Source organism: Meleagris gallopavo, chromosome Z, assembly GCF_000146605.3.
Source record: "Meleagris gallopavo isolate NT-WF06-2002-E0010 breed Aviagen turkey brand Nicholas breeding stock chromosome Z, Turkey_5.1, whole genome shotgun sequence".
NCBI lineage: Eukaryota > Metazoa > Chordata > Aves > Galliformes > Phasianidae > Meleagris > Meleagris gallopavo.
Genome location: NC_015041.2, coordinates 47,748,951 through 47,770,639, shown reverse-complemented (window position 1 = coordinate 47,770,639; position 21,689 = coordinate 47,748,951). Strand labels below are relative to the sequence as shown.

Below are 21,689 nucleotides of genomic sequence, written 5' to 3'. Positions count from 1 at the left end.
GAAGGGAAGGGAAGGGGAGAGGGAAGGGGAGAGGGAAGGGGAGAGGGAAGAGGAAGGGGAAGGAACTCATATTTTATGTCTGTTTTAGGATTTGAATTGATGGGGAATCCATCAGGATATTTTCTAAATTTTGAAGATAAAGAGCAAGTAGTAAGATGGAGAAACTTAGTAACACTTCTGGCCAGCAGATATATAGGTAAGTTCCAAAAAATGGGAACATTTTTTGGGAATATTACTTATTCTATTGTAGTCCTTTTTAATTACTTCAGAATGTTCTGTGTCTTCTTGTAGTTTCTTGACACTAGATTTCATCACAGAACAGGAAAATATGTATACCAAAATGGCAAATGGGACAATAGCCCCATTTAGTTGATCCACAACCAAAAGCCTGAATGTACAGTATGTGGTCTGGGTAGCCCATTTGACCTGCCCATGAGGACTGAATTTTAACTTATATTGCTTGCACTGGGACATCAATAGCCTGAATACATCCCACTCGGTAGCTTCAGTAATTTCTGACAAGGCAGAAGCTTTAGCCTAGGGCTTATGCAGTCTACATGCCTTGACAACAACGCTATTACTCACATCACCTCACTCTGCAGTTTTGTGCTGGTGGTCTTTTCATCTTTCCACTATTGCTATACCCAAGATGAAGGATCGTTTTGAAATTACTCAAACTGCATTTTTATGACTATTAAAAAGAGATTGTTTACACCCTATTGTAGCTCTAGGTGCATACCTTCACATACAGCACATGACTAGCTGATAGGATTGTCTGTACATGCACTGCAGCTCACTGATAAATGAGGCCTCTTGTACAGATAGATATGGATTGGAGCATGTTGCTAAATGGAATTTTGAAACTTGGAATGAACCAGATCACCATGATTTCGACAACGTGTCTATGACGGTGAAAGGTAAGCATATTTTTGAGCACTTACTAGTATAGTAATGTCAGAAGGGTGTGTGTGTTGATTGGGGAACAGTGAAAAAGAAGAAATGTTGAATAAAGTAGATTTGAGAGATGTGCATGAAAAATGTATCTAATCTTTTAAACTATGGCTATGTTACTGACTACAGTAGTTACTCTATCTCCTGCTTGAACATCAATATAAATACAGGGATAGCAGAACAGAGAAAACAGAACACGCTTAAGACCATTGATTGGTTATAAAATATGTTTACTAGAGGTAGCAGTGCAGTAAGATGAAAATAATTGTCAGATAAGTGCTTTAGGAGCCTGACTTCATAAGACCTTTAGAAGAAGCTTGTGAATGCAGTGGAGGCTTTCTTATCTTCTTATATTGTCAGTCCAAATAAATGCAGTAATAGAAAGAGTTATCTTTAGTTTTAGATCAAGATTCTCAGTTATCACCATTGTTATATGCATCTGCTTGGACTTCAGGGTTTCTCAACTATTACGATGCTTGCTCAGAAGGATTAAGAGCAGCTAGTAGTCTACTAAAATTTGGAGGACCTGGGGACTCTTTCCACCCCTTTCCCAAGTCACCCATATGCTGGAGTCTTCTGTGTCATTGCTACAATGGAACCAACTTTTTCACAGGAGAGACTGGTGTAAGATTGGACTACATCTCTCTTCACAAGAAGGTTAGTTCAAGACTTCAAGTTAAAGCTATTTTTTAGCAGTTCAGTCTAAGTTATGTTTTATTCTGATTTATGATGTTGATTTTCTTGTAAGTGTGCAGCTTATGGAAGGAAATACAATTAGTTCTAAAGAAACTTTTAAGAAGAATGTATATCTAGGAATATATTTTCAAAACATGGTGGTGCATCTCTGTGGTTATTACTATTTGCTCACTTTTACTAAGTAGATACAAAATATTGTTGCAGGGAGGTGGGCATTCTCTCTACATTTTGCAACAAGAAGTGGAAGCAGTTGAACAAATACAGAAGTTATTTCCAAATTTTACTTCCATTCCCATATACAACGATGAAGCAGATCCAATGGTTGGATGGTCTACTCCACAACTGTGGCGAGCTGACGTGACATATGCAGCTATGGTAGTAAAGGTAACTCAGTTCATTGACAGTCTTGTCATAGTACAGTCTCTTGAAGCATTAATGCAATTGTAAAAGTAGGCCATTTTGCAAAAGTAGTTGATTTTTAATTTTTATTATTCTGATAACTTTGTAACAGAGACAAGAAAATACAGATATAGCCAGTGTTTCCCTTAATTCTTTGTCCCCCATAGCTTTATTTAATTTGTATTAAATTTCTTTATCTTCCCTTAAAGAAGACAACTGGCAGCTAGCCTCCCATGTGTTGGAGAATGTTTTGGATATTGTATATAGTCTCTCAGTTAGGTTCACCTGTAAGACTACCCATTCTCTCTCCATGTAATACTGCTGTTGCCATCTCCCTTCTGTTATGTTATTTTCCAGCCTCTTCACAAGTTCATAGTGTCAGGGGACATCAAGTACAATTAAGAAGTAAATCTCTAAGCACAGGCCTGCTCGTTGGCTTTGGATAATGACTCCATACATATGGTCTTATTAATTAGTGCTAGTCATTACTGCTCATGCTTGGAAAAGCAGAAGTAGAAGAAAATGCTTAGCATGCCCTTGCAGAATTTGTATTCTGTACCTGGTGCAAGCTCAACTTTTGCCCCTACGTAGCAACGATTCTCACTGTGTATTTGTTCTTTTGTGAGTCACTACCTCCTATAGCAACCATGGCAAAATGTGTTTCACCCAGAAATGGGACACATCTTTTTACCTGCACGTCTGGGACAAGGGCTTCTACCTCCTAAGTCTTCTCCAGAGCAGCAAGTCACTGGCTGCATTGCTGGGAAATCATGAAAGCAAACAGCAGTGTTTACAGTGACATAGAGTTATGAAGGGATAGAAAAGACATATCCAGCAAAAAATTAACTCTTTGGTAGATAGCTTTTAACCTGTGTGATTAAAAGCCCTTATTTGAGGAGTACAATAATGAGACTTTCTTTGTTCTGAAGTAACATTTGATTCTGATTTCTAGGCAAAATATGTTAGGGAGAGAGCTTGGATGCTCTGACTTTTTGCAAGAAAATGGCAAAATAACCAGTGAAATACTGAAAGAGAATTTATTAGTGCCAAATGGGTAAAACTACTCAATGAGAAACCTGGATTCTGGAGCAACTTGCAGGCCCAGCTCCCTTTGTAGCCCTTTGTAATGGCTACAAGGTGTTTCCAGAACTGGAATAAATGTTTATTTCAGATGGTAAATCCAGATTACTAATCTACTGTTCAAACAGAGGAATACTATTTGTAGTTCAGACACCAAAGAAATATATTAATAATTTATGCAGACTACCAGTAGTGCTCACTTCAGTCTTTTAATCATCTGAGCTCTGTGAATACTTAAATTTTCCCATGTTTAAACTTTCACTTAAAAAACACTTTTCTTCATGAGCTGTGGTGGATAGTCTAATTCTTCACACTTTTCTAAATGACAGTAACATGTCTTCCCAGTATGCTGTGAAATTTAAAAATAAAGCAAATGAAGACATCATTGTGCTTGTTGGATATTTTCCATCTTCTCTAATGTTTTGCAGGTAATCATCCAGCATCAAAACTTACTAATTTCCAAAGCCAACAACACCATTAACTATAAACTGTTGAGTAATGACAATGCCTTCATGAGCTACTACCCACATTACTTCACACAGCGGACTCTGACAGCACGTTTTCAGATGAATAATACAAAGCCACCTCACGTCCAGATGGTGCGGAAACCAGTGCTGACTGTCATGGGCTTGCTGGCATTGCTAGGTACAGTAATCACTGATTAGGAAACATGTTAGAAACCTCATCTACGTAGATGTTTCATACATGAGAGAGATTATTTCAGCTATCTCAGCTAGATTTTTCCTACTCAACTGTGATTTTTAAATAAAACAAACTCTTATTTTCTTAGAGATCAGGAGATCTTCTTGACAGCTTGTCATCTCTTTGATTTAATCTACTGCTTTGTTTATAAATTCTGCAAGCCAAACTTCTTTTTAGTGGACTTGTAACTTCCCTTATGTGCCATCATTTCAGGCTGCGAATGACTTTAAGAAGTACTCCCAGCTGTAAGACTCATACTGCCTACTAAGGGGAAATCCTAATTCATGGTTGCATGCTTAGATATTGTTACCTGAATTGCTAAGTGTAGGACTTGTTGTAGTGTCTGCATGCTTTTCAGTAGTAAAAACCATACTGAAACTACACCACGTAAACTGCTAGAACATAGCTCAAGCTATAGATCCCTATGTTTTTACCCTTCTAGCATCAGAAGTAGGATTGAGTACAGGGTTATCATATTTTTCAAAGGAGAAAAGCAGATTTTTGCGGAAGTAAACAGCAGTGAAGGTGAAAGCACTGAAAACAGCATCTTTGGTGTCCTGGCATCTGTGCACACTCCAAGTGAGCTTCAGCCCTCAGACAGTTGGCAAGCTACTCTGCTGATATATTCAAGTGACGATAACAGGACTTCATCCAATGTCAGCACCATCACAGTGAACGCCACCCACTTCCCCAAACTTAGAGGTAAATACATATCATGTAGGCAATTCTCAGAATTGATTGTGAGGACAGAACATGTTCTGAAACATTTCTGCTTAGTTGCTTTTCCTGGTGAGAGTGAGTTTCATCTGCTAGTTCTCTTACTTGTCTTTTGGGCACTCCCACATATTCTGAGATACAACCGTGCTCTTCTAGGAAAAGTTCTTTACGTTTTGCTCCTGCCTTTAATAAAGGCAGGAAAAAAGCTAGCTTTTCAGAAAGCTCTTCATCTTAGTTCATTAGCTGGGTGATTTCAGGTAACAAATTATCTTACTAGGAGCACTCAACATGACTACGTGATTACACAAATGATGCAGTTGTCCAACAAATGCATGTAGGACTTCTGCAAAAAAAAAGAAGTGGGTTTCAATTCTGGGTATAGAATTTGGCAGATATACATTACAGAGCCTCATAAGAATGCTAGCCCTATTTTTACAACTTTGCAGTGGAAGCAACTCCAAAGTGCTGAAATCACTTTTGAGAAAGTAGACTTCAACACCTTATGTTAAATTAATTCATGTTGATATTTAAATCCAATTGAAGTGTTTACTGTCTTTTATTTGTGTTCTGAAGAGCCAATGTATGTGATGTATTACCTGGACAACAACAAAACCAATCCCTATCTGAAGTGGAAAAAACTAGGAAGCCCTGATTTTCCTTCCCCAGAACAGTTCCAGCAAATAAGGGATGCTGAGGTATGACCATCTCTTTGCTTGAAGTATTGTATGACGTACGTGCTTGTAAGTTGATTAATTACAGCTAAAGAGGCAAGCCACCAGCTAAGGTAGTCAAAATTTCCATCTCCTATTCAAGTGACTTGCAGTCAAGCAGAGAAACGTAACTCACAGATAACTGATAGTTTTGCATTCATTTTATACAAGGGTCTAAATTTATCACCAGCTTCTTCGCTGGTGTAAGTTGCGTGGCCCTGCATGCGTTACAGAAGGGCCACACTGCCTCAGGAGACAGCTGAAAAGATAAGCCCTCAGTAACAAAAAACAGCTTCCTGAAGTGTAAATCCAGAAGACTCTTGGAACTCATCCTTGCACCTCTTAGAGACTCTTGGGAAAGCCTGTAATTTCTCCTCCTCCTCACTAATTTTGATTTCACCCCATAGGTGACCGAGGAACGTCTTTAGATGTCACCTCTTCATAAGAAAAGCCATGCCCAGATTGCTTACTGTATATGCAGATATATAAGTAGACTGTCATTTTAGCTTTTCTCTTATTGTTCAGCCCTTTGGGTTAAAGTAAGGGGACCACCATTACCATCTCTGTGCTCAGAGACAGTAATTGCCTTCTGACCTTGGTATACAGTACTGTATCTTCTCTTCCTAGTCACTATACTGCCGAAGTCTTTGCAATCCTATAGGAGTCATAAGGTCTGCCTTCAGCAAGAAAGCAGAAAGGTTTTAGATCCTCTTGGCCATCTTGTGATACCTAATCCTCAGTGAGCAAGCTGTGTGATTGTTACAGCTAGCAATCACTTTCACTGTACACTGGGGATCGATAGCAGAGAGATGGAAGGGTGGGGAGTGCACATACTCAGACTCAGCACATAAAATACTCAGACTCTACTAGAAATCTATGATTCCAAAATAAATATGTGGTCACTTTACTTGGATGTAACAGTTAGATATTACGTTCTATAACATTAATGAAAGATTATTCACAGGGCATGTTTTTGGCTCTACAGGACCCACTGGTAACAGGTCCCCTACCTTTTTCTGAAAATGGCACCTTGACACTGAAGCAAGACTTCCCTATTCCATCAGTCTTTTTGATCCACATCTGTTCAAGACCCAGTTCGGTTCCTGATCAAGTATGTGTTGTATTCTGTCATCACACACCAAATTAGGAACTGCTTCCTTCTTAAAATCTCATTAAGGACAGCTAGACAAGCATTTGGGCCCATTATATATTAGAAGCACTGTGTAGTAAATGAACAGTTATTCTCTCCTTTGATAAACAGGCTATCCAACACGTAATTCATGATAAAGCATTTCCACTGAAGTGATAGGAGCCAACACTGAGATAAATGCAAGTTTAACAAATGGTGGGAAAATATAATGTAGTAATGCAGTTTCTTTTTTAAAATTATATGCTGTGCTACCAGGCTTGACAACAGCTCCCCAGTTAATAATTTATGGCTAAAAATAAACTGAAATAATGATGTCTCAGATTAGATAACTGCTTCTGCTCATTCAATCCCAAATGATTAAAATGTTCATAGTGGTGCCCAGAGCCTCTGAAAGTCTTATGCAAGGTCTAGAGATTGGAGATCTCTACACTACAAAGCCAAAGGGCCAGGAATTTTGTTTTTTTCCCCCAGTCTTAATGGAAAGAATCAAACTCAGTAAGGTAGGGTGAGCTCAGAACATTTCACCTAGCTGATTGGTTTGTGCAGGTTTCTTACATGGGCATTTGTCTTTGAACAGGTGACTGGTGTTCGTTTCATCCCTCTCACAAAGGGGCAGGTTGTTGTGCTGTGGGATGATGGCTGTGTAAATTCAAAGTAAGTGACTTCTAAGATACATAGAACCAATGTGTGAATTGTTAAGTTGCCACCAGTCCTACAGATTCACTCATTAATGACTGCTTGCACCTCAAGTGATACTGCAGTGCATTTCCCTGACAGAATGAAATGTCAGATTTCCATGCAGCACTTACAGATAAAATGCTGTTTGCACAGGAAAACCTGCCTGTTGTTCACGAGCAGCCAATGACATTTTCAAGAGATATTCCTTAAGAATAGCAGACAAGAAGAACCATGATAAAAGTTGCTATATTAGCAGTAAGTGCCTAGGTGGAATCATCCATAATGGGTATAGGCTGGAATAGAAAACTTTATATTTCTTACTCCAGCAAGGTGTACTAGCATAGCAACTCTGTGTAAATGAACTATCATAGAAGTCCAAGATAGATGCAGTTTTCCTCAGGAAGCACTGACATAACCAGTCTAGATGCATCAGCTTCATCTCTGTGATTGAGATTTGGTAATTTATTGTATTGTAAGTTATGTTTACTGACTTGTCTAGTTCTCTTTTCCAGATGTATAAAGACATTTGAAGTTGAGTTCTCACCAAATGGAAAAGTCTACAAACGGATTAATGCCAAAGACACAATATTCACTCTGTATGTCTACAGTCCAGGTAAAGTCAGACTATACATAGTGTTATCTGTCATGTTAATATCTCCACTCATAAATGTCTGAAAGTTCAATTAATAAGTACCAAAAATATGTAATTTGTTAGTGCACACATTCCCATCACAAAAGGAGTATATCTTTTTCAGTAGGGCTATATACTTTGTAAAAGCCTTATTGTCAAAACAAGCATTTATTAAAAAAAAACTCAGCAGTTATGAGGACATTACTAAGAACATTGCCATAAGTAAATTCTTTGTCACAGAAAACAAGGTCACCCAGACATAGGCCTAGTGTGCTCTCTGGAAAGAAAAGAAACTCTCTTGTCTCTATTCCTAGCTGATATAGAGGCATACAGAAATGACAACAAAAAAACCTTCTCCACATGACCAGAGTGACCAGAGTTTGGCATTGTGCTGATTGTGTTGATAGTTGGCTCAAAGCAAGAAAACTCTGAGGTCTAGGCTCAATCCCAGTGGCCTTGAGTCAGCTTAAGTGTGTGGCAAAAACAGTTTGTACAGTCCTCTTGGCACAGGATGATAGGAGCAAACAGCTTTGGTAACACTTGTTTTGTATCACTGAGTTTTGAGGCGTTAAACTGCCCAAGTACTTCAGTTCATGTCCACCTTTTGAGGAAGAGTTGATTTATGCATGCATTTATTGTTCTTAGCTGCAATAGAGGAAGTTTGCACTTTGCTCTTCACCTGGTCATCAGTCCTGCACTTACACCCCTTTATGGTTTGACAAGCTATTGAGGTTCTCACTTTTTAAGAACTAAAGATGTCCTTCTCTCAGGCAGTTTGTTCTAATATCTGACTGCCTAACCAAAGTGAGATGCATCTCTTTGCTCTCTGCTAGAACTTTCTTTTCAGATACAACTAGATGCCTAAGTTTTAGATATTTCACATTAGAAAGGAGTTCATGTGTGTCTACCGATGTCTTGCCTGAAAGTGATACTAATAAACTGCAAGCCAGAGAAGCTTTTGCCAGAAACAAAAGCTCATTTTAGCCTGAGAAAGACTTAGCATCAACATTGGGCACACAATTAAGTTCAGAGTCATGATGTATCATTGCAACAGGAAGGCTACCCAGGTTAGAAAAAATTGTAAATCATGGCTAAGGCAAATTTTTGAGATTAGAATCAATTATCGTCTAGTGCTGCTCATCTGGGGAACGTACCATATTTACTTGTTCGTTTAAAAAAAAGACTTCCTGAAAAAATTCCCGCATCTTTTTGCTAGATACTTTCTTCTTACTCATTATTTCCAGCCCTTTCTTTTTTCCTTAAGGAAAAGAAGAAGTACTAAAGCTCAGATTTAAGTCAAGTAAATAGATTACAAAAACATATTGTTTGTGAAGATGAAGTCTTTGCTAGTGAAGGCTGTCTTCTTTGAGCTAGATAAAGGATGAAAGTTAGCAGAGCTGCAGAACAGCAACTCACATACCTTTGGAGAAAGCCGTCCCACTACTGGAGTTGAACAGAGGACTTTCAGTCAGCTTGCATAATCGTTGTTCTCCTTTGTTGATCCTGTCCGCGTATAACCTGTCCCAAGCACACAACAATAGGCAGAATTCAAGTCAGAAAAAAGGAAAATCTCTGGAGATAACCTAGTCTTCTTTTGGAAGGGCTGCTGGGAGGGCAGTCCTATAACTGTACTCACAAATCCTAATAACAAGAGAGGAGGTGCTTGATGCTAATGAAAATAAGAGCTAGCGTTTGGCTCTGAGGATTTTATATGCCTTTTTAGTTAGGCAGGTATAGGCACACTTATGTAGTGTGCACAACAGAATTAACTACTTCCCACAGACCTACATTTTATCAGTATTGCCTGCTCCTCCAAGCACCACAGGTATCAGCCTTTCACACTGACCATTTCTAACCTTTTCATTTGCAGGAAGCTCAGTCTCCGGCTTTTACAGGGTGCATGCCATTGACTATTGGGGAAAGGCAGGCCCGTCCTCTGTTCCTGTGGAGTATGTTGAAGCTCTCAAGTGACTCTGAAGAGTGGTGCCTGGTTTGTTGACTGAGTGATGTATTCTTTCTGCAGATGACAACTCCCCAGAAAAGTAAACTCCTCCCACACTAAGGGGGGAGTATGGAAAGGAGTTGATGAAGTAAGTTAGGAACGCAAATCAGAAGCAACTGCCCCTATTAACTCTTCAGAGCTCAAAGACAGTGTTATCAAACAACCACTGCTGACAACAATTATAGGACTGGCATGCAGTTTGATAACTAGAAATTATTGTTTGCTATTTTACACCAGAACAGACAAATATTCATGAAGGTCACAAACTGCAGCAGGAGCAATGCCATCACTTTACTGTATGAGCGAGAATGGCAGTAAAGGCACAAGGAGGACCTGTCTGAGAGTGAGCTGCCTGTTTCAGCTGCCTGACTATCTTTACATACAGAGTGATAGAAGAGCATACAGCAACCAGACTTTCACATACAGATCATGAAGTGGAAGGTCCTGTCTTTCACTCCAGTTAATCATACATGCTCCTGAGGATTGTTTCAGAGTACTTCTACTCTCTTTAGATGTATGAGGTTCTTCTCCCTCTCACAAAGGGAGTTCCTGCCTGTAGACTACATTGCGCCTGCTGCTCTCTGCCTTTGCCTAGTCACCTTCTTGCCTTTGTGGAGGTCTTTGTGTTTGTTCTAGAGCCATCGGTTACTTCCTTTTTAGGGTGAAGACTTTAGCTCCAAAAGTTGCTCTTCCTCTGCATTCCACTCTTACCTAATCTCGCTTTATACAGCCCTTCAGGTAACATCTCTCCCCAGCATGCTTCCCTTCTGGAGTTTCATGCTTAGATTGTAAAAGAGCTGAGGCTTGGCTTTGGATTCCCAGGAAAGTTAAAATGCTCCTTAAAGCCTTTTATGTTATATCATAAAACACATCTACGTTTAACAGAGGGCTACAGCTGACAACCAGCTAGGAAACTAATCAAGAACAGCTTGAGTTTCCATATTTCATAAACCACATGCGCAAGTATGTTACTGCTCCGATAATGAGCTGCAGAACACCTCTGGCTGTCCTTGCAAATGCCAAACACTTTATGCAACAACAAAGTTCCTTGAGTGTTTTTTTTTACTCACCCCTCTTCACAGCCAGAACAGTTTGAGCAGTGCCTTTAAAATGCTTGTAGAGGGAAAGATATTGCCAATGAAAACAGTTGGAATGTTTTCCACTAGAGGAGCAACTTTGTCACACAAACATCTCCCCTGCTGCTCTCTTTGCTGACGTCAGACACCTCACCAGCCTCACAACAAAGCTTGCATTTTTGATGAAACATGGACAAAAAAAAAAGTTTGCGCAGTAGGAGATAGCTGAACTATCTAAAATAGCTGCATATTTACAACATGGAAAAGAAACATATACAAAATGTCGGTATGTATTAAATGACACTTTCTAGTTAGTTGTTCACGTGCTTATACTAAAAGGCAGCCTTAAAAGATCCATTTGATCTCAGAATTCAGGTGAAATATTTCTTACCTCACTGAAGTTTGACTGAGGAGTGATTGTTACATCCAAATCTGCCAATTCCTTACTTGTAAAGACTTGTACACAACAGGGAAGAAAACATTAGAGCCTTCTTAGTTGATAACTCTACCAGTTTCAGAAAAGCATCAGTGAGAAGTTCTACCAGAATGGAGATAGTAAAAATACATTTTAACATTGTTACAACTACATCCAAGTGAAGAATCTGAAAATGAAGATAAGTAGATCCACTAGTTAAGATACAGAGTTTGCCAGTATGAAGTGGAACCACTGAGAAAACAGCTTTTAGAAAGATTTACGTATGAATAGTGCATCTGAAATGGGGAAAATATAAAACGAGAGGACAGTTAGGATGTCATATTTATGTAGTCTTACTCTCTATAATTTTCCTGCATGGGCAGTTACTGCATATAGCAGTAGTTTTCAATTCAAGGACTATACAGTAGTTATAAAAATAATATTTGCAAGAGCAAACCTAAGAATATTGTAGATGCAGGTAGAATCTGTTCTTTCAGGACCAACTTCAGCCACTTTGAAGATCTGTCACTAGCAACCTCTTTTAGGTCTCCTACCTTAAGCATCATCCAAAGCGTGGATGGTGCTTTTTCAAGTATTTCACTGGCACTGGAAACCGGGCATGGAAAAGAGCTGACCAAAAATGGTGCTCTAACTGTTCAGAAACAAATTTTACATATTTAGAAAGATTTATTTATTTTTCTACTTCTTCTTTGTTGCTTTAGTATAAACTTACTCTTTTAAACAATGAGCAAGTCTAAAAATCTGTAATAGAGGAGAGAAAGTTTCTAGGCTAGAATTTGTTTCCAACAATGTATAACTTGCTGCTCTGGTCTTTTCTGTATTTCAGTGACTACAAAATCTGCTATTTAACACTTGAAACTTGAGTTTTCTATGACTGTTTGCCATTGTCTGTCTCATAGGGCTTCCAACATTGCTTAATCGTTCATTTCTACCATCTCCTCCTTTACTGAGACAGCAGTCAGCTCTTCCCAATGCTTTAAACTTTCGTAAGTACTGGATGTGCATAAGTAGTAAGTGGGGAGTAGCAGGTGCGCGGTGGTTTTTGTAGCTTCTGAGCCAAAGCAGCACTGCAGAGTTCTGAGATAAGTCTTCTGCTGGCTGAGCAATAGAAATAAGAAAATCTAACTGCAACCTCATGATGAGATGGTGTGCTTTTCAACAAGCAAAAGCTTCTGAGATTGTTTTGCAATTGTTTGTTAAAATGAATACAAAGGAAAAAGCTTTCAAGGGGGTATTTTATATTGTTTAATTGTGTATATACTGGATTTGTTACCATCTTTTGTGCTACACAATAAAATATCTCTGGTATGAATCTTGTTAAAACAAGATGCAATCACTTTGCAATAGAAGCTGCTCAGTACTCTCATGTCAGCAGTTAATTGTGAAGCATTGCCACTGTTCTCAAGGTATAGGAGCCTGACTGATGTGAGTTCCTACCTTATATAGAACTGAAGCGTAAAGGAAGTGTGACCAAAAAAAAAATATGTCAAGGCTGAAGTAGGGCTTTAGACCATAGGTTTCTCAGCTACAGGTTAGGACACTTCTTTATGTCCAGAGGAAAACTGGTTTAACATGTTACAATATTCTACCATTGGATCTCAGGACTTGCAATGTCCTTGGTGTGAGGAGGAGCACTGGCGTATGAAGGACAAGATCCTTGCAGTGTTCCTCCTGCTGTTGCACAATCTCAGCCCTTCTGCCAGCACCAAAAGTCCTTCTGAGGACAAAACAACAGTCCTTTTCATTTGTAAACAGCTTTTTCTTTGCTCTTGTTAGTGGAAAGTTTGTGCAGAACAGGAGTTGGGACCTGTAGGCACACTTAGAACAAGCAATAATAGACTGGTTTCCATTAGCCCGCTGAAACAGCAGGCAGAAGTATGTCTGCCCTAGACATACACTGAACATCAGATGCTGAACCCAGTAGAGTGAGAGAACTTTGGCTCAGAGCAGAATACACTTGTTACTGCCTAACTGACTTTACTTAGCCTGTCACAGTCTCAGAAGTCAGTGGAGAGAAATGGACATGAGCTAATTAGATCACTTCCATCTGTTTATTAACTCATCAGATCATGCAGTAAGGTCCTGCATGTGATCTTGATGGGAATGTGTTCTCTCAGGACAAGGCAGGCTCCTGGGACACGTGTAACTCTGTGGTGTAATCTCCCTGAGTCACCACTGTCCTGCCTTCCTGGAGGCACAATCTTTTGTGACTGAGAAGGGATTTTACTGCCTAAGTCTTACAGACAGACTATGCCTGGTGCGGTAAGGACGTGCTTGGCCCTGCATCTGGATTGTGCTTGCTAGAATGCCCACCCACCTTGGTATGGTACAGCTGCAGACAATTTAAAATCCCACCTCTGTGACTGGTAGTCTGGTCTGAATGTCTTGGCCAAAGGTCAGGCTCCTTCATCTAGGGGCTTGTGTTGTCTAATCAGCTGTGATACCAGTCCAAGGTTCACAGAACTCCACCCCAATACTTCCTCATGGAACTGGTGGACAAGTGGTGAACATTATATCAATTCACTAACCTTGCACTTAGTCCAGCTCAAAAGACTGGAGTCTTTTAACACTCAATAGTCTCTTATCTGTGTGGCTTTCCTTTTGCATTGCATGCTGCTCTTCTGCTTCTGACCTTAACTTCAGATGGTTCACCATCTTGCTCCCCTTGGAGGTAGCTAACCTAGGCCAGAAAAGCAAGAACACCTTAATACCATAGTTTCTCTGCTGAGAGGCTTTAGAGTGCTTCCTGGGAAAAGAAAGCCTAAGAGACATCCCTGCATCCTGAGGATCGTGTGTATGGCCCTGGGGAAATGTATTTAGTCAGTGTTTTACATGCTTCTTCTGCAGATATAGTGGATAGTCTTTATGGATACTGTAAGTAAGATACTGCATGTTGCAGAAGCTGTTTTGTGATGTGGCATTCTCAGGCATTTCTCTATTTTATCCTGGTACCACAGACCTAATGCAGGGCTCAGGAGTGGAAACTGCCCAGCTTGGTCTTATGTGTTTCCTTGCCTTGCTGGCAAACTGTGGGGTTCAGCATGGTGTGGGTGTGTTCTGTTGTGATAGTTTTATTCATCAGAACATTCTAAGTGAATTTGATTGCACTAAGGAATGTGGAAATTGTCAAAAATACTAGCTCGTTTACCCTTTTTCTACAAGGAGTTGTCTAGATATTATTATTTTTGTTCTTTTATCAACGGAAATCTTGCCCACAAAACATGTCAGTTGTGTACCTTTGAGTTCTATAGCTCTCAGGTACCAAAGCGTGGATAAGAAGGCAGTGAAGAGTAAATTATTACCTGTGTCATTAGAAACAGAAATACCTGCTCCCTTAAAGAAATGGTCCAGTGCTACTGAAAGGAACATTTGCTTTACTGCACTCAAGAGTTGTGGTCAACTCAGAAATAATATTTTTCTATTCAGTTGTTCCAGCAATAATTTTAAGACATTACCAGGCAGCAAGGATCAAGCCCTGCTGGCCCCATGAGGGGCTGTGGCAGGCCACCCTGGTCTCCTCCCTTCCCCGGGAGCTGCCCCGCTTCTGCTCCCCAGTGGTGTGCAACAGAAAGCAGTTACAGATGGGTTTTTTAAAAACTTTTATTGACAAATGCCACATTAGGTATTACCTTGAAAATTCAGTACCACTACTGTACTGAACACAGTTTACAAAATCCCCAACATTTTCATGTGTTTTTCAGAGAAAACACACTACTATGATTTATTAGCTGAGTGGCAGCTTCAGTACCAAGAGGTCTGGCTTCTGTGCTTAGGGATAGAATCAGAAATGTACTCTTAGCAGGCTCCTGCAAAGAAAGAAAAGAAACCTCAGCCCAGGTAAGTAAATCTGCAAAGTGCTCTACCAGCCTTTTAGCCTTTAGTGAAACTGGAGTTAACATCTTCTTAGACTACTACTGATTCACAGAACAAGACAGGCTGTGTCATTCTGTATCTGTTCTCCCAAACTCTGCTAGACCCAGACAACTGAGTTTTTAGCCCTCTGAACACCTCAGCACGATCCCGTGAATATGAAGGGGCAAGGGGCAGAGATGCCCCACCATCCCCATAACCAGGTGTGATGCCAGTGCTTGCTCTGCCTTTTCCTGTCTGGCAGTGCAGAGCACTTGAATCAGGTTGGCAGCCTCCAGCCCAGGTCCTCCGGTCTAGTTTAGTACAGGGCCTATTTCCAGGCAACGTGCTATGTGTAAAGGGTGGCCACCAAGAAGAGACATTTTTGCGGCCAGCATAGCTGTAGAAATTAATCTGCCCACCACAGAGACAGCTGGAAGATCAGCTTTCATGGCCCCAGGAAAAACATGTCCTCAAAACGGGCCCTAGATATGCTCCATTAGCGTGAATGTGAAGTAGCTGCTAACTCACTGCCAGCAGACACAGCCAGCACTGCTGCTCAAACGCCCCTCATCACTGCTGTTCAGACAGCCTAGGACACAAAATGAGCTAAGGAGAGAGGCACATTTCTCTCTGGAGGCAGTTTTCCCTCCTTTTCCTCATGGACGATGCACAGACATGAAGTAAGATGCTGTTACTCAAGTGGCCAAGCCAACCATTTCCAACCATCAGGTTGTTGTACTACAACCTCTCTGATATGGAGGAGATGATTCCCCTTTGTAGTGTGTCAGCGTCAGCACACAAGGGGAAACTTAAGGCCATGGAACAGGGTCTCTACCTGCTGTGGACTTGCCTTTTGCAGCTTTTTTCTTATGAAGTTAAAAACATCATAAACGATACAGCTTGGCTTGCTGTGGCTCTGCCACACTGATAGCAAATACGGTCACCTCCCCTGCAAGCTGCCTGAGCAGCCATTTCTCTGCGGGTTGACTTGAGGTACCTGACTGCAGCACAGGCTGGAACTGGCCAGACATGCAGATCTCCTCCTGCTTCTGGCGCACGATGCGCTGGATGGCGGGGGGCAGGCCACGGGGGTTGCGAGAGAAGATCAGGGAGTAGCCATCATCACAGGAGCCGTCCTCCTTCAGGCTGCGGCAGGCGTAAGTAATGGCATAGTTATCATAGTCGGTGTCAATCACCCAGTAGTTGTCCCCTGAAAAACAGAGCACGTGTTTGTTACTGTAGGCACAGTAGACTGATGGCGGACTGGGCTGTGCAGCAGAGAGAGGCCACACTTCAAAGGGCTGGGCAGCCTCCTGCAGGACTGAGAGTCTCCCACCTCCAGCACGTCTCCACCTGTGAGGTGAAGAACTGGAGCAGACATGGTGCAGCCTGAGTTGTGGTTCCCAATGCACAAATCCAGGCAGTGGTAAGCTCTAGGCAGTACAGTGAGGAGGCAGGAAGAGGCACTCACCACCACTCGACAGATAGCTCGCCAGGCCCTGGTACGTCATGTACATCTTTGCAGGAGTGGTCGGGTCTGGCACTGTGTACTGAGCAGCCATGTCAGCACAGATTACCCAGAACCTGCAACGAGACCCGCAGGACTGATGGTAAGACTCTGGGTGAGCCCCACTGAGGACTGGGCAAGCACCAGGCCAGGTTCAGCTCAACAGCCTCAGACACAGTCATCCCTAATGCAAAGCTAGTCTGCTGTTAAATGCATGAGTATGTGGCTCCATCAATACCGACGCCTGGCTGCTCTGCTCTGGCCCCACTATCTACAGAGCTGCTATGCTGAGGCTAGGCCAGGCACCAACCCCTCTGCTGGGAGCTAGCTCTCCTCTCCTTTCACCTTCCTTGTCGGCACAGGGATGGCTGTTATATGCGCAGAAACAAGCATAGACAGCCTCTGCTGGCCAAACCAGTCAGAGTCTTCCGCCCAGACAATGGGAGCCTTGTAACTACCGGGACAGCAAGTCTTCTTTGTCCTCTTCCACTAATGGTCCTTATTATCCTCTTTGCTTTGTGCCTCTCCACAGTATGGCAAGCTTTACTGGATTTGTGAAGCAAGGGAAGGCTCTCCATTCGCATTCTAAGGGATATATTTCCTTCTTATGCTACCTTTACAGAAAGAAATTCCTGGCAGCCTTTATATCCCACCTGGTCTCTGAAGAGTCCTTTCAGGAATCTTCACACCCAGCTGCATGGCATGTCTGCAAAGCTTCCTTCAGACTGCTTCAAATAGCCTAGAGTGCCATGCTGTTAGAACTAAGGTCTGCAGCCACCTACTCTGCTCTATTATTCGTGCAGTTAAGCAGTATTCAGTAGCGGATGCAGAACGGAACTAGTGCTGGCCGGCTGGAAGCCCCAGACTGTCTTCTCCACATGCAGAAAGCTATTTAATCCTTACATATACTGTGATCCCTTACAGTAACCATGACTGACAAGCAGAACTCTTAAGGTTCTTTCCTTCTGTCTGTTCAGGTACCACAGTGGTTATCTAAGAGCTAACTGAGCATTTTTCTCGGAAGTCTGTTTTAATACCAGCTTGAATGATCAGCAAAAGCAATTCTGACTTGTGCTCATTTCCTTCCCTTGAACCTCTGTGAAATCAACACTGTTGTGCACTTATCTGTCTGCAGGCTTGCTAGCTCTTTTCTCTTGTCTGAGATATACCTAACTGCTCCATATTCAAGATTGGGCTTTATAATTGAGCTGGAGGTTATGCAGTCATTTTTTGATACATCCAGATCAGAGCCAGGGTGAGAACTAACCCAGACTCAAAAGTCTAACCATTAATGTACTGGCTTGATCGATCTTTCTTTTTGGACAAAGACAACCTGGTTGCATTGTGTATCCAGGACAGATCACCATCTATGTCCCTACCTTGAGTACCTCATGGCAGCTGCTGGAGTTAGAAGTTAAGAAAGCTTACCCAAAAAGCTTCACCCGGCCCTTGGAAGAAGCTGTCATTGTGCCATCTTCCTCAACAGTGTATTCAGCAGAGATGTTATCCTGAAGGAAAAGGCCTTCTGGATCTTTCTTAGCCAAGGCATACCATTTCCCTGCGTACTAGAGTGAAAGATTATTACTATATAGATTAATCACCGCTTCAAGATTAGCAAAAGAGCATTTCTATAAAGACAGTGCCCTTCTAACTACCGATTGCCTTGCCCATAGTGAATGGGAGTCACATGGGTACATCCCATGCAGGTCCTGCTCTACTGTGTGGTAAACCCTTGTCTCATGCCTCGAGAAATAGGTCTCACAACTCTGCATTTCTGTCTGCATTTCCTCTATCATTTGAGAAATGCTTGATACAGCTACCCAACTCTGAAAGCTTCTCCTGCCCTAGAATGCCTGTTATGAATCAGAACAGTTCTAGTTACTGTTTAGCACCCTGCTTTTCCATGGAAGATGGGAATGACAATAACAAAATGCATCCACAGTGACAGCAGCAACCTGTCTGGAATCACTCTGGCAGCTGTCAGGGGCCAAAACTGGTCTCTAACAGTGCCAAGGGTCTACTCTGCAAAGCAGGAGATGATACAGAGAGGAAATGATGTGCTGGGGCAGGCCAGCAGCAGGGTGGGATGTGGGAGAAGTGAGATTAAGAGGAAAATTCTTAAAAAAAAAAACAGAGTTCCTGGAAATGCAAAAGCAATATCTAGTAAAATAAAAAAAAAAGAATGTAAGCAAGACAGTGAAAGGCAGAAAAGTCCTCAGAAGTTAACACTGTCCATGGAAACAGTGGGGAAAGCTGAATTTAGCTGTGTTAAATTCAATTGAGGTCTGAGCTGAATTTCAGCTAACAGAAGGCTGGGTGTAACAGTGTGACATCCCTGACTTGTGAGGCCAGCTTTTCCACAACACTCAGAAGGTTAAGTAGTAACAAGGCAAGCAAACTGTAGAAGCAGCATTTGAGAGAAAGCGTGGGAAACAAATTAACTTCTTGGTGAGGAGCCCTTACAGCAACCTCTAAGTTGGAAATTGAGTTCATATAGCGAAGCTTCTTCACATATACTCTATTTACCAAGATGAAGTAACTGTAATTACCCTTTTTGGATCAAAATTGTCTTTCACAGAGAAAGAGTCCACTGCACAGGTCTGAGCTAGGCTATATTCAACCGTGGAGAGGATTGATGCCAGGAAAATGTATTGTGTGTATTTCATTCTGCAAGACAAAAGCAAATGGACACAGTTTTATTTCATGCAGTAAATGTGGATAGCTAATGCTATGCCTACAGATATTATATGTAGCTCCTAATTTTAAAGCTAGTTTTCTTCAACACTCAGTACTGTACTGTTTTTTGCACTGAGAAACTTGGGTCATTGTGGTGCCTGATTCCAGCTGAATGTTCCACTGGCATTTGCTTTGCAAGATAATTTTGCTTGACAGTAGTAGCACTGCAGAGAATAATGTTCTGATGAATTTTGATACAGCATTGTAGGGCGGAAGGATGTTATTTCTCAGAGAGAGTATCCCCATCACTTTGAAAATAGCAAAGCTGTGTTCATTATGACCAGTTCTTGTTCTAGAAAAATAATCTTAAGATTGTTTACAATCTTACATCATTCCCCTTACAAACTTAACAAATAATACTTCATTTCTGGAGCTTGATCTGCCATTGAAGCACAGCTACCAGATGGCTATGGCTATTTTACTTTCCCAGGGTATTCCATTCTCATCTATACCTCTGTATGTTTGTTCCTCACACTTTGGGAAGATACATATACATATGTATATGTATGTATATGCATATACATTCTTACATAGTACTCGACCCTGAATACCTGCGCTGATGCCTCCCCCCCCCAAAAAAGACACAGCTATCTGTATCTTGCTTTCAGTATCCAAGTAGCTATCAACCCAGGTCTTCCAGACACCCAAGCAGCTACTCTGTTCCCAGCTGCTGCCATGCAAGCTGCTCTTTCCTACTGCAAGATCTGCTGATTTGTCTCACCTCTGCTGAAGAGACACCTACCTGTTGGGTAGAGGTGCTGAAGATCCCTGTGACTACTCTGCTTCAGTCTTCAGGCTGCAGTCAGCAGGAGAGTTTTGTGTCAATCGCCCTCCAGCTGCCTTTAAATAATGAATCTGCAAAGTCACTAATTGGTTATTTTTGCTCATGTGCCTGAATAAAACGCTTAATCTGGATAATCCATTATGTAAAAACCAACTGTAATCCTCACACTGGTGTGTCTGACTGCTATTCTAATACAAACACAGCTTTTACATAATGGAAAAAGCTGTCCAGAAAGCTAATAACTTTGCTGATGTGATTGTACCACACCTTTGTCTCATTGAGGTCTTCCTGCTTCTTACACGTGTTAGGGGAATAAGCACCAAGCATTAATCACAAACCCATGGACCATACATATTCATCTGCACAGGCACGTGTTCATATTTGATTACTCGTTTGGAGAAGTTATATTATTAGCACTTCCAATATCTGCATTATCAAATGAGGATGATCCATCCAGGAGTAGATAGATATTATGCATTGTCTGCTAAAATTAAACCCTCTAGTAAAAAAACATAAGCAAAAATAAAAGATTTTGCCTTTATATAAAAAATGTTGATAGTAAAAAGTGCCTGCCATTCTTTGAATTTCCTAAAGTGATCAAAGAACTTCCCCAACTGTACAGGCTGGCTGTGTACTTTTTCCAACTAATGTCACCTGGATAGTGTTAGAAGATTTCAGCCACTCCTTTAGGAGTTGGCACACTGGTGATTACTTCTTTCACTGGGCTGATGGGAGCTGGAAAGACTCAGACACTCTCACTAGGAATAAATACAGTTTCTGTCAAGTAAGGCCCGGGAGTCTTGAATCTCCAGGTGCTGCTCAACAGTTTGGACACTAGCAGAAAGGGTAAAGCCTTTTGGATGTGTGGTCTTGTTGCAGTGACCACTTGCTTGCCCAGGAATTCCTCAACAGGAGCATATAACCCACACTCTAGCTATCTTGCTTGGTGTATACTATCTTGCTTTCCAAGCAGCTTCTTCAGGGGTGCCCATTACGCAGGAAGGACAGTGCTAGCTTTCTGCCAGGGGAAACTTTCATTTGACCTTTGTGCAACTTCCATTTATATTTTAGAAGGAGACAAGGATACTTGGCATCTGCAAGTCTGGTGGAGTGACTGAGTGTACCTTGCTCTTCCAAGTGAGCAGTGTGAAATTGGCTTTCAGTGTTTGCTTTGCGTGCAGAACCTTCTCAGGCACAGCCTTCCTAAAATAGCAGAGGCTTGCTGAGCACAGGCATTAAAACAAAAGACTTTGGATTAAACAAAAATTGGCTTTCAAGCCAATCATAGCCAGTACTGTGGTCAGGGTGAGAGTGTGGGAGCACATGGCTAAAAAGACAGTCTAGCCCTTGAGTGGGTAGGAACTCATTCAAAAACACTCTCTGTGGAACATTCCTCTAATGACTCTAAATGTCACTACCAAGCCTCTACTAGATCCCTGCCCCAGACAGGCACAAACAGGTAATGTTGGCAACTGCCAATAAAATATCTGTGGGCACTACTGAAACGTCTGCTGAAGACTGCCCTACAACACTTACAGGCACTGCCCTTCCCACAAAATGGTGACAAAGATATTGTCTTCTG

At 41.5% G+C, this 21,689-nt stretch overlaps 2 protein-coding genes across 3 annotated transcripts; one reads left to right on the top strand and one right to left on the bottom strand.

Moving 5' to 3' along the window:
• The first annotated feature begins 69 nt into the window (after nucleotides 1–69).
• Nucleotides 70–16,009, top strand: IDUA (alpha-L-iduronidase). The gene is made up of 11 exons (XM_019610131.2): nucleotides 70–196; nucleotides 822–917; nucleotides 1,406–1,608; nucleotides 1,852–2,031; nucleotides 3,555–3,771; nucleotides 4,315–4,530; nucleotides 5,119–5,240; nucleotides 6,241–6,366; nucleotides 6,983–7,059; nucleotides 7,596–7,696; nucleotides 9,585–16,009. Exons 1-11 carry the CDS (start codon nucleotides 76–78, stop codon nucleotides 9,683–9,685), a joined length of 1,560 nt encoding a protein of 519 aa, XP_019465676.2. The 5' UTR covers nucleotides 70–75; the 3' UTR covers nucleotides 9,686–16,009.
• Nucleotides 14,961–20,142, bottom strand: LOC100543124 (purpurin). 2 transcript variants are annotated; one of them, XM_031557167.1, is made up of 6 exons: nucleotides 20,066–20,142; nucleotides 19,137–19,254; nucleotides 18,016–18,152; nucleotides 16,552–16,664; nucleotides 16,078–16,290; nucleotides 14,961–15,034 (listed from the first exon to the last, which is right to left on the bottom strand). In XM_031557167.1, the coding sequence occupies exons 2-6, from the start codon at nucleotides 19,251–19,253 to the stop codon at nucleotides 15,024–15,026; spliced, it is 591 nt and encodes a 196-aa protein (XP_031413027.1). In that variant the 5' UTR covers nucleotide 19,254; nucleotides 20,066–20,142; the 3' UTR covers nucleotides 14,961–15,023. The 2 variants fall into 2 exon arrangements, with proteins under 2 accessions (XP_031413027.1, XP_010724252.1); XM_010725950.3 differs by lacking the exon at nucleotides 14,961–15,034 and having other exon boundaries at nucleotides 15,927–16,290.
• Nucleotides 20,143–21,689: the final 1,547 nt, after the last annotated feature.

Coding starts and splice junctions, on each gene's coding strand:
- LOC100543124 (XM_010725950.3), bottom strand. CDS start 19,253: ATGAAATACACACAATACATTTTCCTGGCATCAATCCTCTCCACGGTT. Junction 18,153..19,136: donor ACAATTTTGATCCAAAAAGG/GTAATTACAGTT, acceptor CTTTCACTCTAG/TACGCAGGGAAATGGTATGC. Junction 16,665..18,015: donor GGCCGGGTGAAGCTTTTTGG/GTAAGCTTTCTT, acceptor GTCTCGTTGCAG/GTTCTGGGTAATCTGTGCTG.
- IDUA (XM_019610131.2), top strand. CDS start 76: ATGTCTGTTTTAGGATTTGAATTGATGGGGAATCCATCAGGATATTTT. Junction 3,772..4,314: donor GGGCTTGCTGGCATTGCTAG/GTACAGTAATCA, acceptor TATTTTTCAAAG/GAGAAAAGCAGATTTTTGCG. Junction 7,697..9,584: donor TCTGTATGTCTACAGTCCAG/GTAAAGTCAGAC, acceptor TTTCATTTGCAG/GAAGCTCAGTCTCCGGCTTT.